Genomic DNA, 18124 nt, shown 5'->3' with positions numbered 1-18124 from the left:
ATAAACAGCCATGAAAAGTATAGCTGAAAACTCTCTAGGCATGTAGTGTGGCCTGCAATTTATCACAATATACTCTACTTCAGGCGAGCAAAATCTAGAGACTTCCTTAGATTTCGTGCACCCGCTGTTGTTTACAAATCTGCACAGACCGCCCCGTGCAGCGTGTATCCCGCTAGCTGAATATCCATGTCGTCATTCAGCCACGATTCCGTGAAACATAGGATATTACAGTTTTTGATGTCACGTTGGTAGGATATTCATGACCGTACCTCGTCTAATTTATTGTCCAATGATTGCATGTTGGCGAGTAATATTGACGGTAACGGCAGCTTTCCTACTGGGTCCGGACGAGGCATCCGGCTCTTCGTCCTCTGCGTCTCTTCCTCTTGCCAATAACTGGGATGTCGACCCTGTATGGTTTTTGGAGAATATCGTGTGAGTCCTGCTTGTTGTTGAAGAAATCTTCGTCTAATCCGAGGTGAGTGATCGCTGTCCTGATATCCAGAAGCTCTCTTTCTGCCGTAAGATACGGTTGCAGAAACATTATGTACAAAATAATTTACAAATATCGCGGGGAAAAAACACACAATAGCACAATTGGTTAGGAGACCGTAAAACGGCAGCCATTTCTTCCGGCGACCATCTTCCAGGTGAAAGCTATGATCCCTTATTGATGTCACTTGTTAAATCCACTTCAATCAGCGTAGATGATGGTTGCAGGCCCAGGACCCCCTTACGAAGGCCCTCGAATCAGTCCCCCTCACCCAAAAATAAATAAATAATAATAAAAAGCAAACTCAGTTGTAAGTCAGAATAGTAGAATACATAATTGTGCAAGTTAAAAATGTGGTTGTGCATCATCAGTCACTCAATTAGCCCATGACACCTTTTGTTGAATGCTAAATTAGTTTAGCGTCCTATCTAAACTTGTTATCATGGTATAATGACCGGCCGTCTGGGCCCAGTCCAAACCCAGTTGTAGAAACTGGTCCCATGACTCTGGATCACAAGGTAACGTGTTCAAACCCAGTTGTAGAAACAGTTTTTACAGTTTTATGTTTTAACCCTATCTCAAACTTTAACCCTTAACTTCAAAATTTGACGTTTGGAGAAATGGAACGATACAGAGCAACAGGAGCAACAAAAACACTTTGAAATGTAACGTTTGGAGCAACTTTGAAATTTGGAGAACGTGGAGGAACGTCTGCTTGTTGGTTATCTCTATTCACAATAATGTTCTCTCATCATTTATCCTCAGAATATTCTCTCTCTCATTTCCTGCCCTCTTCATTCCTGGCAGCAGTGACACATTCTTTTCATTTCTCCTGCTAACACAGACTGGAATGACAACGGTGCTGTTCACTGTTAAATATTTCATACAATACAGAAACTGGAACCAGACACTCGAGTCAAAACACATCTCTACACTTCTATATTATACACACACACACACACACACACACACACACACACACACACACACACACACACACACACACACACACACACACACACACACACACACACACACACACACACACACACACACACACACACACACACACTATGGTGTTTCTGTCTTGTGATGTATGCTTGTTGTATACTGCATCTACACCCCACTCTCCTCTATCTCTCTCTCTCTCTCTCTCCTTTCCTTCATTTCTCTTGCTGTCTCTCCTCCATCCCCCCCACCCTTTCCTCCATACTCCTCACACTCTATCTCCCTCACCCTCTCCTCCATCCCCCTCACCCTCTCCTCCAGCAATCTGATCCTCTCCTCCATCCCCATCACCCTCTCCTCCATCCCCCTCACCCTCTCCTCCATCCCCCTCACCCTCTCCTCCATCCCCCTCACCCTCTCCTCCATCCCCATCACCCTCTTCTCCCTCACCCTCTCCTCCATCCCCCTCACCCTCTCCTCCATCCCCCTCACCCTCTCCTCCATCCCCCTCACCCTCTCCTCCATCCCCCTCACCCTCTCCTCCATCCCCCTCACCCTCTCCTCCATCCCCCTCACCCTCACCCTCTCCTCCACCCCCCCCCCCACCCTCTCCTCCATCCCCCTCACCCTCTCCTTCAGCAGTCTGATCCTCTCCTCCATCCCCCTCACCCTCTCCTCCATCTCCCTCACCCTCTCCTCCATCCCCCTCACCCTCTCCTCCATCCCCCTCACCCTCTCCTCCATCCCCCTCACCCTCTCCTCCACCCCCCCCCCCCACCCTCTCCTCCATCCCCCTCACCCTCTCCTTCAGCAGTCTGATCCTCTCCTCCATCCCCCTCACCCTCTCCTCCATCCTCCTCACCCTCTCCTTCAGCAGTCTGATCCTCTCCTCCACCCCCCTCACCCTCCCCTCCATCCTCCTCACCCTCTCCTCCATCCCCCTCACCCTCTCCTCCATCCCCCTCACCCTCTCCTTCAGCAGTCTGATCCTCTCCTCTAGTGCTCTGATCTTCTCCTGCTCTTTCTCCCTTTGATGTTGTCTCTCCACCTCCAGCTCTTCAGGTCTGCCCCTTTTTTTTGTGCTGACTGAAGTTTAATCACCTGCTGTTCCAGCTCCACCTGCCTCACCTCCAGCTGGGTGAATGTATCCTTAATTTCAATGAGGGGGTAGTACTCTGTGCTGGGAGGTTGACTTTCCGCTTGGGGTTGCTTGTCCTCCATCCTCCTCACCCTCTATCTCCCTCAACTCTTAATGATCGGCTATGAAAAGCCAACTGAAAATTATTCATGATTATTATTTGACCATGCTTGTCACTTATGAACATTTTGAACATCTTGGCTTAGTTCTGTTATAATCTCCACCCGGCACAGCCAGAAGAGGACTGGCCACCCCTCATAGCCTGGTTCCTCTCTAGGTTTCTTCCTAGGTTTTGGCCTTTCTAGGGAGTTTTTCCTAGCCACCGTGCTTCTACACCTGCATTGCTTGCTGTTTGGGGTTTTAGGCTGAGTCTCTGTACAGCACTTCGAGATATTAGCTGATGTAGGAAGGGCTATATAAAATAAACTTGATTGATTGATTGATTGATTGTCTGTGGGGTTGTAGAATGAAGAGGTCTAGTCTGACCCGCTCGGGGTGGGAGTATCTTTCTCAAGGGAGAGCTTCTTCTGCTGGGCTAATTCTTTGATTATGGGAAAGTCCAGCTGAAACTGTTTGAGGTTTCCCTGTACCAATACTGTTCCTGACTTGTACAGGTTGTCATTGGCTGACTCAGAGTCCTCGTTGCCTAGTATCCTGAGTTTCCACCCATCGGTAATATAGCACTGTGTCATGCCAGTGGATGGTCTGGTTAATATAGCACTGTTCCAGGGGATGGTCTGGTTAATATAGCACTGTGCCATGCCAGGGGATGGTCTGGTTGATATAGCACTGTGTCAGGGGATGGTCTGGTTAATATAGCACTGTGCCAGGGGATGGTCTGGTTAATATAGCACCATGCCAGGGGATGGTCTGGTTAATATAGCACCATGCCAGGGGATGGTCTGGTTAATATAGCACTGTGCCAGGGGATGGTCTGGTTAATATAGCACTGTGCCATGCCAGGGGATGGTCTGGTTAATATAGCACTGTGCCATGCCAGGGGATGGTCTGTGTTAATATAGCACTGTGCCATGCCAGGGGATGGTCTGGTTAATATAGCACTGTGCCAGGGGATGGTCTGGTTAATATAGCACTGTGCCATGCCAGGGGATGGTCTGGTTAATATAGCACTGTGCCAAGGGATGGTCTGGTTAATATAGCACTGTGCCATGCCAGGGGATGGTCTGGTTAATATAGCACTGTGTCATGCCAGGGGATGGTCTGGTTAATATAGCACTGTGCCAGGGGATGGTCTGGTTAATATAGCACTGTGTCATGCCAGGGGATGGTCTGTGTGGAAGATTAAGTTGCTTATGTTCCCATTTTTATAACAGTCAGCAAAAAGTCTCTCTTGATTTTCCATAAGGAGCTTATTTTTTTACTCTTTCCGTGCCTTGTCATTTTTTACATCCAGAAGGGTACTGTATTGTACTGACCTCTGCACAGAGGGAGGCAGCTTCAAAGGCCTCTGCATTAGGGAGAGGCAGGCTGTGAAACTCTCCTGTCATTGTTGGACTCAAGGGCTTTGACACCTCTCACTTCACACCTCAGTGGTAATTGAAGTTGCACCCGGATCTGTTCTGCCCTTGCAAGCTTGGTAGCCTTAACTTAGCATTCAGTCCTTATAAAGTCAAAATAGACAAGGATATCCCTACTGGCCAAACCCTCCCTAACCCTCCCTAACCAAGCTAGGTAGCCTTAACTTAGCATTCAGTCCTTATAAAGTCAAAATAGACGAGGATATCCCTACCGGCCAAACCCTCCCTAACCCTCCCTAACCAAGCTAGGTAGCCTTAACTTACCATTCAGTCCTTATAAAGTCAAAATAGACATGGATATCCCTACCGGCCTAACCCTCCCTAACCCTCCCTAACCAAGCTTGGTAGCCTTAACTTAGCATTCAGTCCTTATAAAGTCAAAATATATGATTGTAATTTTAAAGTATCTTCATACTAAACATGACTCACTCAGTTCCAGGTTGGATGGTGTTTTTCGGGTTTCTGTTTTGTGTTTCTTTTGCTGGTCGTTGGTTTTCCAGGTTTTCGTTGGTTTTCCAGGTTTTCGTTGGTTTTCCAGGTTGTCGTTGGTTTTCGTTGGTTTTCCAGGTTGTCGTTGGTTTTCCAGGTTTTCGTTGGTTTTCCAGGTTGTCGTTGGTTTTCCAGGTCGTCGTTGGTTTTCCAGGTCGTCGTTGGTTTTCCAGGTTTTCGTTGGTTTTCCAGGTTGTCGTTGGTTTTCCAGGTCGTCGTTGGTTTTCCAGGTCGTCGTTGGTTTTCCAGGTCGGCGTTGGTTTTCCAGGTTTTCGTTGGTTTTCCAGGTTGTCGTTGGTTTTCCAGGTTGTCGTTGGTTTTCCAGGTTTTCGTTGGTTTTCCAGGTTTTCGTTGGTTTTCCAGGTTGTCGTTGGTTTTCCAGGTTGTCGTTGGTTTTCCAGGTTTTCGTTGGTTTTCCAGGTCGTCGTTGGTTTTCCAGGTTGTCGTTGGTTTTCCAGGTTTTCGTTGGTTTTCCAGGTCGTCGTTGGTTTTCCAGGTCGTCGTTGGTTTTCCAGGTTGTCGTTGGTTTTCGTTGGTTTTCCAGGTTGTCGTTGTTTTTCCAGGTTTTCATTGGTTTTCCAGGTTTTCGTTGGTTTTCCAGGTTGTCGTTGGTTTTCGTTGGTTTTCCAGGTCGTCGTTGGTTTTCCAGGTTTTCATTGGTTTTCCAGGTTTTCGTTGGTTTTCCAGGTTGTCGTTGGTTTTCGTTGGTTTTCCAGGTCGTCGTTGGTTTTCCAGGTCGTCGTTGGTTTTCCAGGTTTTCATTGGTTTTCCAGGTTGTCGTTGGTTTTCCAGGTTGTCGTTGGTTTTCGTTGGTTTTCCAGGTCGTCGTTGGTTTTCCAGGTTGTCGTTGGTTTTCCAGGTTGTCGTTGGTTTTCCAGGTTTTCGTTGTTTTTCCAGGTTGTCGTTGGTTTTCCAGGTTGTCGTTGGTTTTCCAGGTTTTCGTTGGTTTTCCAGGTTTTCGTTGGTTTTCCAGGTTGTCGTTGGTTTTCCAGGTTGTCGTTGGTTTTCCAGGTTGTCGTTGGTTTTCCAGGTTGTCGTTGGTTTTCCAGGTTGTCGTTGGTTTTCCAGGTTTTCGTTGGTTTTCCAGGTTGTCGTTGGTTTTCCAGGTCGTCGTTGGTTTTCCAGGTCGTCGTTGGTTTTCCAGGTCGTCGTTGGTTTTCCAGGTTTTCGTTGGTTTTCCAGGTCGTCGTTGGTTTTCCAGGTCGTCGTTGGTTTTCCAGGTTGTCGTTGGTTTTCGTTGGTTTTCCAGGTTGTCGTTGTTTTTCCAGGTTTTCATTGGTTTTCCAGGTTTTCGTTGGTTTTCCAGGTTGTCGTTGGTTTTCGTTGGTTTTCCAGGTCGTCGTTGGTTTTCCAGGTTTTCATTGGTTTTCCAGGTTTTCGTTGGTTTTCCAGGTTGTCGTTGGTTTTCGTTGGTTTTCCAGGTCGTCGTTGGTTTTCCAGGTCGTCGTTGGTTTTCCAGGTTTTCATTGGTTTTCCAGGTTGTCGTTGGTTTTCCAGGTTGTCGTTGGTTTTCGTTGGTTTTCCAGGTCGTCGTTGGTTTTCCAGGTTTTCATTGGTTTTCCAGGTTTTCGTTGGTTTTCCAGGTTGTCGTTGTTTTTCCAGGTTGTCGTTGGTTTTCCAGGTTTTCGTTGGTTTTCCAGGTTTTCGTTGGTTTTCCAGGTTGTCGTTGGTTTTCCAGGTTTTCGTTGGTTTTCCAGGTTTTCGTTGGTTTTCCAGGTTGTCGTTGGTTTTCCAGGTTGTCGTTGGTTTTCCAGGTTGTCGTTGGTTTTCCAGAGCATTTGCTGTACAGTCTTTGGGAATAAGATTCTCTGGTAGTGGGAATCCTTCCAGGTAAATTAGTCCAAAATCAGGTTGTAGGTTTTGAGTTTTGATTTGGAGTGAATGTTATGTTGTGGAGGGTAGCATCCTGTATATGTCCTGGTGACATAGTGTTGTGGAGGGTAGTATCCTGTATATGTCCTGGTGACATAGTGTTGTGGAGGGTAGCATCCTGTATATGTCCTGGTGACATAGTGTTGTGGAGGGTAGCATCCTGTATATGTCCTGGTGACATAGTGAAGGTAATGTTGTGGAGGGTAGTATCCTGTATATGTCCTGGTGACATAGTGAATGTTATGTTGTGGAGGGTAGCATCCTGTATATGTCCTGGTGACATAGTGTTGTGGAGGGTAGTATCCTGTATATGTCCTGGTGACATAGTGTTATAGAGGGTAGTATCTTGTATATGTCCTGGTGACATAGTGAATGTTATGTTGTGGAGGGTAGTATCCTGTATATGTCCTGGTGACATAGTGAAGGTAATGTTGTGGAGGGTAGTATCCTGTATATGTCCTGGTGACATAGTGAATGTTATGTTGTGGAGGGTAGCATCCTGTATATGTCCTGGTGACATAGTGTTGTGGAGGGTAGTATCCTGTATATGTCCTGGTGACATAGTGTTGTGGAGGGTAGTATACTGTATATGTCCTGGTGACATAGTGTTATAGAGGGTAGTATCTTGTATATGTCCTGGTGACATAGTGAATGTTATGTTGTGGAGGGTAGCATCCTGTATATGTCCTGGTGACATAGTGTTGTGGAGGGTGGTATCCTGTATATGTCCTGGTGACATAGTGTTGTGGAGGGTAGTATCCTGTATATGTCCTGGTGACATAGTGTTGTAGAGGGTAGTATCCTGTATATGTCCTGGTGACATAGTGTTGGAAAATGCAGGAGCTCATCTGGTCATCTCTCTCTCTCTCTCTCTCTCTCTCTTCCTCTCTCAACCTCTCTCTTCCTCTAACTCTCTCTCTTTCTCTTTCTTTCTCTCTCTCTCTCTCTCTCTCTCTCGCTCTCTCTTTCTGTCTTTCTCTCTCGCTCGCTCGCTCTCTCTCTCTCTCTCTCTTCCTCTAACTCTGTCTCTCTCTCTCTCTCTCTCCCTCTCTCTCTCTCTCTCCAGGTTGTTTGAGACCCTCCAGTCTCTGTTCTGGTCCATCTTCGGCCTGTTAAACCTGTACGTGACCAACGTTAAAGCTCGTCATGAGTTCACAGAGTTCGTTGGTGCCACCATGTTTGGAACCTATAACGTGATCTCTCTGGTGGTTCTGCTCAACATGTTGATCGCCATGATGAACAACTCCTACCAACTCATAGCTGTAAGTAGTAGCTATTAAACATCTGAATGATATTCCATTGATTCTCAAAACCTCTCCCTCCTCTCTCTCTCTCAGCCAATCAGGTATTTGATCTATTCCAGAGTTTAACACACGAAGCAACAAACACCGTATTTGATTGCTTGACTGATTTATTGTAAGCGTTAAGTTACGTTGAATTATCTCGAGCTGTTACGCAGTGTCAAAGTCATTCTTCATCCTTCATTCTTTACATTTACATTTAAGTCATTCAGCAGACGCTCTTATCCAGAGCGACTTACAAATTGGTGCATTCACCTCATGATATCCAGTGGAACAGCCACTTTACAATAGTGCATCTAAATCTTTTAAGGGGGGGGGGGGTCAGAAGAATTACTTTATCCTATCCTAGGTATTCCTTAAAGAGGTGGGGTTTCAGGTGTCTCCGGAAGGTGGTGATTGACTCCGCTGTCCTGGCGTCGTGAGGGAGTTTGTTCCACCATTGGGGTGCCAGAGCAGCGAACAGTTTTGACTGGGCTGAGCGGGAACTGTACTTCCTCAGAGGTAGGGAGGCGAGCAGGCCAGAGGTGGATGAACGCAGTGCCCTTGTTTGGGTGTCGGGCCTGATCAGAGCCTGAAGGTACTGAGGTGCCGTTCCCCTCACAGCTCCGTAGGCAAGCACTTCATTCTTCATCCTTCATCCTTCATTCTTCATTCTTCATCCTTCGTCCTTCATCCTTCGTTCTTCATTCTTCATCCGTCATTCTTCATCCTTCATTCTTCGTCCTTCATCCTTCATCCTTCATTCTTCATTCTTCATCCTTCATCCTTCGTCCTTCGTTCTTCATCCTTCATTCTTTATCCTTCATTGTTCTTTCTTCGTCCTTCATCCTTCATCCTTCATTCTTTATCCTTCATTGTTCTTTCTTCGTCCTTCAGCCTTCGAGCTTCGTTCTTCATCCTTCATCCTTCATTCTTTATCCTTCATTGTTCTTTCTTCATCCTTCATCCTTCATTCTTTATCCTTCATTGTTCTTTCTTCGTCCTTCAGCCTTCGAGCTTCGTTCTTCATCCTTCATCCTTCGTTCTTCATCCTTCATCCTTCATTCTTCATCCTTCGTTCTTCATCGTTCCTTCTTCATCCTTCATCCTTCGTTCTTCATCCTTCATTCTTTATCCTTCATTGTTCTTTCTTCATCCTTCATCCTTCATTCTTTATCCTTCATTGTTCTTTCTTCATTCTTCATCCTTCGTCCTTCATCCTTCGTCCTTCATCCTTCGTTCTTCATCCTTCATCCTTCATTCTTCATCCTTCATTCTTCATCCTTCATCCTTCGTTCTTCATCCTTCATTCTTTATCCTTCATTGTTCTTTCTTCATCCTTCATCCTTCATTCTTTATCCTTCATTGTTCTTTCTTCATCCTTCATCCTTCGTCCTTCATTCTTTATCCTTCATTGTTCTTTCTTCATCCTTCATCCTTCGTCCTTCATTCTTTATCCTTCATCCTTCATCAGGGTTTCCCGCAGTTGATTTTATTTTTACGTTTTCGGAGAAAAAACACCAAATCTGTTCCAAAGTATTCCTACGCATAATAGAGAGAAGTGCCGGTATACAAATGTAATCAAGGTCTGTTTGGGCTTCTTCTGGTGAATTTGCAGTCTACAAATTATTTGTAATTATGCTCCGGCCGTCTGAACCCGCTCTACGTACTAAAGTCATCTGAATCTAGTTAATGATCCCCCCCTCCTCCCCCTCTCTCTCCCACTTCCCCCCCTCACCCCCCCTCTCTCCCCCACTTCCCTCCCTCACCCCCCTCTCTCCCCCACTTCCCCCCTCTCTCTCCCACTTCCCCCCCTCACCTCCCGTCTCTCTCCCACTTCCCCCCTCCTCCCTCTCTCTCTCCCACTTCTCCCCTCCTCCCCCTCCTCCCCCTCTCTCTCCCACTTCCCCCCTCCTCCCCCTCTCTCTCCCACTTCACCCCTCCTCCCCCTCCTTCCCACTTTCCCCCCTCCTCCCCCTCTCTCTCCCACTTTCCCCCCTCCTCTCCTTCTCTCTCCCACTTTCCCCCCTCCTCTCCTTCTCTCTCCCACTTTCCCCCCTCCTCCCCCTCTCTCTCCCACTTCCCCCCCTCCTCCCCCTCTCTCTCCCACTTTCCCCCCTCCTCTCCTTCTCTCTCCCACTTCCCCCCCTCCTCCCCCTCTCTCTCCCGCTTCCCCCCTCCTCCCCCTCTCTCTCCCACTTCCCCCCTCCTCCCCCTCTCTCTCCCACTTCCCCCCCTCCTCCCCCTCTCTCTCCCACTTTCCCCCCTCCTCCCCCTCTCTCTCCCACTTCCCCCCCTCCTCCCCCTCTCTCTCCCACTTCCCCCCTCCTCCCCCTCTCTCTCCCACTTCACCCCTCCTCCCCCTCCTTCCCACTTCCCCCCTCCTCCCCCTCTCTCTCCCACTTCACCCCTCCTCCCCCTCCTTCCCACTTCCCCCCCTCCTCCCCCTCTCTCTCCCACTTTCCCCCCTCCTCCCCCTTTCTCTCCCACTTTCCCCCCCTCCTCTCCTTCTCTCTCCCACTTTCCCCCCTCTTCTCCTTCTCTCTCCCACTTTCCCCCCTCCTCCCCCTCTCTCTCCCACTTTCTCCCTCACACTTTTCCCCACTCCCCCCCTCCTCCCCCTCTCTCTCCCCACTTCCCCCCTCCTCCCCCTCTCTCTCCCACTTCCCCCCTCCTCCCCCTCTCTCTCCCACTTCCCCCCTCCTCCCCCTCTCTCTCCCACTTCCCCCCTCCTCCCCCTCTCTCTCCCACTTCCCCCCTCACCCCCCTCTCTCTCCCACTTCCCCCCTCACCCCCCATCTCTCTCCCACTTCCCCCCCTCCTCCCCCTCTCTCTCCCACTTTCTCCCTCACACTTTTCCCCACTCCCCCCTCCTCCCCCTCTCTCTCCCACTTCCCCCCCTCCTCCCTCTCTCTCTCCCACTTCTCCCCTCCTCCCCCTCTTCTCCTTCTCTCTCCCACTTTCCCCCCTCCTCCCCCTCTCTCTCCCACTTTCTCCCTCACACTTTTCCCCACTCCCCCCTCCTCCCCCTCTCTCTCCCACTTCCCCCCTCCTCCCTCTCTCCCTCCCACTTTCCCCCCTCATCCCCCTCTCTCTCCCACTTCCCCCCTCCTCCCCCTCTCTCTCCCACTTCCCCCCTCACCCCCCTCTCTCTCCCACTTCCCCCCTCACCCCCATCTCTCTCCCACTTCCCCCCCTCCTCCCCCTCTCTCTCCCACTTTCTCCCTCACACTTTTCCCCCCTCCCCCCCTCCTCCCCCTCTCTCTCCCACTTCCCCCCTCCTCCCCCTCTCTCTCCCACTTCCCCCCTCCTCCCTCTCTCTCTCCCACTTCTCCCCTCCTCCCCCTCCTCTCCTTCTCTCTCCCACTTTCCCCCCTCCTCTCCTTCTCTCTCCCACTTTCCCCCCTCTTCTCCTTCTCTCTCCCACTTTCCCCCCTCCTCCCCCTCTCTCTCCCACTTTCTCCCTCACACTTTTCCCCACTCCCCCCTCCTCCCCCTCTCTCTCCCACTTCCCCCCTCCTCCCCCTCTCTCTCTCACTTTCCCCCCTCCTGTCCTTCTCTCTCCCACTTTCCCCCCTCCTCTCCTTCTCTCTCCCACTTTCCCCCCTCCTCCCCCTCTCTCTCCCACTTTCCCCCTCTTCCCCCTCTCTCTCCCACTTCCCCCCTCCTCCCTCTCTCCCTCCCACTTTTCCCCCCTCCTCCCTCCCCCTCCTCTCTCTCCCACTCCCCCCTCCTCCCCCTCTCTCCCACTTTCCCCCCTCTTCCCCCTCTCTCTCCCACTTCCCCCCTCCTTCCCCTCTCTCTCCCACTTTCCCCCCTCCTCCCCCTCTCTCTCCCACTCCCCCCCCCCTCTTCCCCCTCTCTCTCCTCCAGGACCATGCAGATATAGAGTGGAAGTTTGCCCGGACCAAGTTATGGATGAGTTATTTTGATGAGGGGGGTACTCTGCCCCCTCCCTTCAACATTGTTCCCAGTCCTAAATCAGTGTGGTACCTCTGCCTGTGGGTTCATCATAGACTCTGTAGGAGAGGAGCGCCCCCTGCTGACGACACAGACAAACACCACGACCTGCAAGAGTTCACGGTAAGAAGTCCACACACTTATTCCATGGCATACACACATGAAACAATATTATAATGTTTAAACTATATACACCCTCTCTCTCCCTGTCATCTGTCCTCTCTCTCTCCCTCTATTTCTCTCTCCCTCTCTCGCTCTCCCTCACTCTCTCTCCCTCTCTCTCTGTCATCTGTCCTCACTATTTCATCTGTCCTCTCTCTCTCTCTTCTCTCTCTCTCTGTCCCTTCTCTCTCTGTCATCTGTCCTCTCTCTCTCCCTCTATTTCTCTCTCCCTCTCTCGCTCTCCCTCACTCTCTCTCCCTCTCTCTCTGTCATCTGTCCTCACTATTTCATCTGTCCTCTCTCTCTCTTCTCTCTCTCTCTGTCCCTTCTCTCTCTGTCATCTGTCCTCTCTCTGTCATCTGTGCTCTCTCTCTCCCTCTCTTTCTCTCTCCCTCTCTCGCTCTCCCTCCCTCTCTCTCTGTCATCTGTCATCTATCCTCTCTCTGTCATCAGTCCTCTCTCTGTCTCTCTCTCTGTCTTCTCTCTCTCTGTCTTCTCTCTCTCTCTGTCTTCTCTCTCTCTGTCTTCTCTCTCTCTGTCTTCTCTCTCTCTCTGTCTTCTCTCTCTCTCTCTGTCCTCTATCTCTGTCCTCTCTCTCTCTCTGTCTTCTCTCTCTCTTCTCTCTCTCTCTCTCTCTCTTCTCTCTCTCTATGTCTTCTCTCTCTCTCTCTCTGTCCTCTCTCTCTCTCTTCTCTCTCTCTCTGTCTTCTCTCTCTCTGTCCTCTCTCTCTCTGTCTTCTCTCTCTCTGTCCTCTCTCTCTCTCTGTCTCTCTCTCTGTCCTCTCTCTCCGCTATTTCTCTCTCTCTGTCCCGCCTCTCTCTTTCCCTCTCTCTCTGTCCTCTCTCTCTCTCTGTCTGTCCTCTCTCTCGCTCTCTTTCACACACACACACACACAGCCCATCAGATCTCTTCTCTGATGGTAACCTGCCTGGCCTGATTTCATGTGCATCCCAAATGGCCCTCTATTCCCTACATAGTGCACTACTTTTAACCAGGGTCCATGGGTTGTACCAATAACGTAGTGCACTACTTTTAACCAGGGTCCATGGGTTGTACCAATAACGTAGTGCACTACTTTTAACCAGGGCCTATGGGTTGTACCAATAACGTAGTGCACTACTTTTAACCAGGGCCCATAGGTTGTACCAATAATAACGTAGTGCACTACTTTTAACCAGGGCCTATGTAGGGAATAGAGGGTCATTTGGGACACATCTTAATGTGGGCTGGATTATGTAACACTAAGAATCCATCTGATACTGCATACTATGAGTGGGTGGTGTGTGAGGTGTGTGTGTGTGTGTGTGCGTGTGAGGTGTGTGTGTGTGCGTGTGCGTGTGCGTGTGCGTGTGCGTGTGTGTGTGTGTGTGTGTGTGTGTGTGTGAGGTGTGTGTGTGTGCGTGTGCGTGTGCGTGTGCGTGCGCGTGTGCGTGTGCGTGTGCGTGTGTGTGTGTGAGAGAGAGGTACATAATGTGCTTTAACTTTATATAATTTCCTTCCAGGAGCGTCATGCAGACAGCCTGATACAGAATCAACATTATCAGGTACTATATATCTATAATGTCTCTCTCTATATCTATATATCTATCTATGTCTCTCTCTATATCTATATATCTATCTATAATGTCTCTCTCTATATCACTATATCTATCTATAATGTATCTCTCTATATCTATATATCTATCTATAATGTATCTCTCTTTATCTATATACCTATCTATAATGTCTCTCTCTATATCTATATATCTATCTATATTGTCTCTCTCTCTATATCTATATGTATATCTATAATGTGTCTCTCCATATCTATGTATATATCTATAATGTCTCTCTCTATATCTATACATCTATCTATAATGTCTCTCTATATCTATATATCTAATCTATAATGTCTCTCTCTTTATCTATATACCTATCTATAATGTCTCTCTCTATATCTATATATCTATCTATAATGTCTATCTCTATATCTCTATATCTATCTATAATGTATCTCTCTATATCTCTCTCTCTATCTATAATGTCTCTCTCTATATATCTATAATGTCTCTCTCTATATCTATATACCTATCTATAATGTCTCTCTCTATATCTATATATCTATCTATAATGTCTCTCTTTATATCTATCTATCTATATATCTATAATATCTCTATCTCTATCTATATATCTATCTCTATCTATCTCTTTATCTATCTATATACCTATCTATAATGTTTCTCTCTATATCTATATATCTATCTATGTCTCTCTCTATATCTATATATCTATCTATAATGTCTCTCTCTATATCTATATATCTATCTCATGTCTCTCTCTCCCCCTCTCTCCCTCTCTCTCAATTCAAGTCAAACAATCAAAAATGAACAGTAAACATCTCTCTATCTTTCTCTCTCTCTCTTTCTCTGTCTCCCTCTCTCTCTCTCTCTGTCTCTCTCTCTCTCTCTGTCTCTCTCTCTCTGTCTCCCTCTCTCTCTCTCTCTCTGTCTCCCTCTCCCTCTGTCTCCCTCTCTCTCTGTCTCCCTCTCTCTCTCTCTCTCTCTCTCTCTGTCTCTCTCTCTCTCTGTCTCTCTCTCTCTCTGTCGCTCTCTCTCTCTCTCTCTCTCTGTCTCTCTCTCTCTCTGTCTCTCTCTCTCTCTGTCTCTCTCTCTCTCTCTCTCTGTCTCTGTCTCTGTCTCTGTCTCTTAAACACAATCTGCCAGGGGACACACACACACAGACAAACACAGTATGTTTTACCAACTCTCTCTCTTAGGATCTCTGATAATCTATGGTGTACTAACAGGTGTAGTCCAGGTGTATCCAATCAGCAGTCTTGTTGGCGGGTCAGAAGATGTTTCAGTCTGTATGGATCAATAAAGTGTTCGTCTGAAAAAGTGGCAGTCAGGGGTCTCCCTGGCAACTATGATGTGGTTAACAGGAAGTGATGTCATTGTTAACAGGAAGTGATCCGTAGCCTGGTGAAGAGGTACGTGGCGGCCATGATACGCAGCGCCAAGACGGACGAGGGCCTGACCGAGGAAAACTTTAAGGTGTGTTTTCTATCCATCAAGTACTTCCTACAGTTCCTCCAACATATCATAACATGTCCCTGTTTTCTATCCATTAAGTATGTCAAGTACTTCCTACAGTTCCTCAAATATATCTTTTAGCAGCTCTTCTTCCCCGTTCACTCCTCCTCTCCTCTCCCTAACCTGTCCCTCCTCCTCTCCTTTCCCTAACCTGTCCCTCTCCTCTCATCTCTCCCTAACCTGGCCCTCTCCTCTCCCTAACCTGTCCCTCTCCTCTCCTCTCCCTAACCTGTCCCTCTCCTCTCATCTCTCCCTAACCTGCCCCTCCTCCTCTCCTCTCCCTATCCTGTCCCTCCTCCTCTCCTCTCCCTAACCTGTCCCTCTCCTCTCATCTCTCCCTAACCTGGCCCTCTCCTCTCCTCTCCCTAACCTGTCCCTCTCCTCTCCTCTCCCTAACCTGTCCCTCTCCTCTCATCTCTCCCTAACCTGTCCCTCCTCCTCTCCTCTCCCTATCCTGTCCCTCCTCCTCTCCCTAACCTGTCCCTCTCCTCTCTCTAACCTGTCCCTCGCCTCTCATCTCTCCCTAACCTGTCCCTCCTCCTCTCCTCTCCCTAACCTGTCCCTCCTCCTCTCCTTTCCCTATCCTGTCCCTCCTCCCCTCTCCTCTCCCTAACCTGTCCCTCTCCTCTCCTCTCCCTAACCTGTCCCTCTCATCTCCTCTCCCTAACCTGTCCCTCCTCCTCTCCCTAACCTGTCCCTCCTCCTCTCCTTTCCCTATCCTGTCTCTCCTCCTCTCTCCTCTCCCTATCCTGTCCCTCTCCTCTCCTCTCTCCCTAACCTGTCCCTCCTCCTCTCCTCTCCCTAACCTGTCCCTCTCCTCTCCTCTCCCTATCCTGTCCCTCCTCCTCTCCCTAACCTGTCCCTCCTCCTCTCCTTTCCCTATCCTGTCCCTCCTCCTCTCTCCTCTCCCTATCCTGTCCCTCTCCTCTCATCTCTCCCTATCCTGTCCCTCTCCCTAACCTGTCCCTCCACCTCTCCTCTCCCTATCCTGTCCCCCCTCCTCTCCCTAACCTGTCCCTCCTCCTCTCCCTAACCTGTCCCTCCCCCTCTCATCTCCCTATCCTGTCCCTCCTCCTCTCCCTATCCTGTCCCTCCTCCTCTCCCTAACCTGTCCCACCTCCTCTCCTTTCCCTATCCTGTCCCTCTCCTCTCCCTAACCTGTCCCTCCTCCTCTCCTTTCCCTATCCTGTCCCTCCTCCTCTCCTCTCCCTAACCTGTCCCTCCTCCTCTCCTTTCCCTATCCTGTCCCTCCTCCTCTCCCTAACCTGTCCCTCCTCCTCTCCTTTCCCTATCCTGTCCCTCCTCCTCTCCCTAACCTGTCCCTCTCCTCTCATCTCTCCCTAACCTGTCCCTCTCCTCTCTCCTCTCCCTAACCTGTCCCTATCCTCTCATCTCTCCCTAACCTGTCCCTCCTCCTCTCATCTCCCTATCCTGTCCCTCCTCCTCTCCCTAACCTGTCCCTCCTCCTCTCCTTTCCCTATCCTGTCCCTCCTCCTCTCCCTAACCTGTCCCTCCTCCTCTCCTTTCCCTATCCTGTCCCTCCTCCTCTCCCTAACCTGTCCCTCTCCTCTCATCTCTCCCTAACCTGTCCCTCTCCTCTCTCCTCTCCCTAACCTGTCCCTATCCTCTCATCTCTCCCTAACCTGTCCCTCCTCCTCTCCTCTCCCTATCCTGTCCCTCCTCCTCTCCCTAACCTGTCCCTCTCCTCTCTCTAACCTGTCCCTCGCCTCTCATCTCTCCCTAACCTGTCCCTCCTCCTCTCCTCTCCCTAACCTGTCCCTCCTCCTCTCCTTTCCCTATCCTGTCCCTCCTCCCCTCTCCTCTCCCTAACCTGTCCCTCTCCTCTCCTCTCCCTAACCTGTCCCTCTCATCTCCTCTCCCTAACCTGTCCCTCCTCCTCTCCCTAACCTGTCCCTCCTCCTCTCCTTTCCCTATCCTGTCTCTCCTCCTCTCTCCTCTCCCTATCCTGTCCCTCTCCTCTCCTCTCTCCCTAACCTGTCCCTCCTCCTCTCCTCTCCCTAACCTGTCCCTCTCCTCTCCTCTCCCTATCCTGTCCCTCCTCCTCTCCCTAACCTGTCCCTCCTCCTCTCCTTTCCCTATCCTGTCCCTCCTCCTCTCTCCTCTCCCTATCCTGTCCCTCTCCTCTCATCTCTCCCTATCCTGTCCCTCTCCCTAACCTGTCCCTCCACCTCTCCTCTCCCTATCCTGTCCCCCCTCCTCTCCCTAACCTGTCCCTCCTCCTCTCCCTAACCTGTCCCTCCCCCTCTCATCTCCCTATCCTGTCCCTCCTCCTCTCCCTATCCTGTCCCTCCTCCTCTCCCTAACCTGTCCCACCTCCTCTCCTTTCCCTATCCTGTCCCTCTCCTCTCCCTAACCTGTCCCTCCTCCTCTCCTTTCCCTATCCTGTCCCTCCTCCTCTCCTCTCCCTAACCTGTCCCTCCTCCTCTCCTTTCCCTATCCTGTCCCTCCTCCTCTCCCTAACCTGTCCCTCCTTCTCTCCTTTCCCTATCCTGTCCCTCCTCCTCTCCCTAACCTGTCCCTCTCCTCTCATCTCTCCCTAACCTGTCCCTCTCCTCTCTCCTCTCCCTAACCTGTCCCTATCCTCTCATCTCTCCCTAACCTGTCCCTCCTCCTCTCATCTCCCTATCCTGTCCCTCCTCCTCTCCCTAACCTGTCCCTCCTCCTCTCCTTTCCCTATCCTGTCCCTCCTCCTCTCCCTAACCTGTCCCTCCTCCTCTCCTTTCCCTATCCTGTCCCTCCTCCTCTCCCTAACCTGTCCCTCTCCTCTCATCTCTCCCTAACCTGTCCCTCTCCTCTCTCCTCTCCCTAACCTGTCCCTATCCTCTCATCTCTCCCTAACCTGTCCCTCCTCCTCTCATCTCCCTATCCTGTCCCTCCTCCTCTCCATAACCTGTCCCTCCTCCTCTCCTTTCCCTATCCTGTCCCTCCTCCTCTCCCTAACCTGTCCCTCTCCTCTCATCTCTCCCCAACCTGTCCCTCTCCTCTCTCCTCTCCCTAACCTGTCCCTCTCCTCTCTCCTCTCCCTAACCTGTCCCTCTCCTCTCTCCTCTCCCTAACCTGTCCCTATCCTCTCATCTCTCCCTATCCTGTCACTCCTCCTCTCCTCTCCCTATCCTGTCACTCCTCCTCTCCTATCCCTAACCTGGCCCTC

The 18124-nt window shown here is 49.9% G+C and overlaps 1 protein-coding gene across 1 annotated transcript in view; it reads left to right on the top strand.

The window, feature by feature from the left end:
• Positions 1 to 18124, top strand: part of LOC129844155 (short transient receptor potential channel 5-like) — a 40781-nt gene that overhangs the window by 21403 nt on the left and 1254 nt on the right. The window contains exons 7-10 of the mRNA XM_055912567.1: positions 7545 to 7740; positions 11632 to 11841; positions 13384 to 13425; positions 14824 to 14913. Coding sequence (XP_055768542.1) covers positions 7545 to 7740; positions 11632 to 11841; positions 13384 to 13425; positions 14824 to 14913 — 538 coding nt within the window. The remainder of the gene's footprint in view (positions 1 to 7544; positions 7741 to 11631; positions 11842 to 13383; positions 13426 to 14823; positions 14914 to 18124) is intronic.

The sequence above is a fragment of the Salvelinus fontinalis genome, unplaced genomic scaffold (assembly GCF_029448725.1).
Source record: "Salvelinus fontinalis isolate EN_2023a unplaced genomic scaffold, ASM2944872v1 scaffold_0184, whole genome shotgun sequence".
Taxonomy (NCBI): Eukaryota; Metazoa; Chordata; class Actinopteri; order Salmoniformes; family Salmonidae; genus Salvelinus; species Salvelinus fontinalis.
The sequence above is the reverse complement of the archived record's forward strand: the minus strand, read 5'-3'. Positions and strand labels throughout refer to the sequence as shown.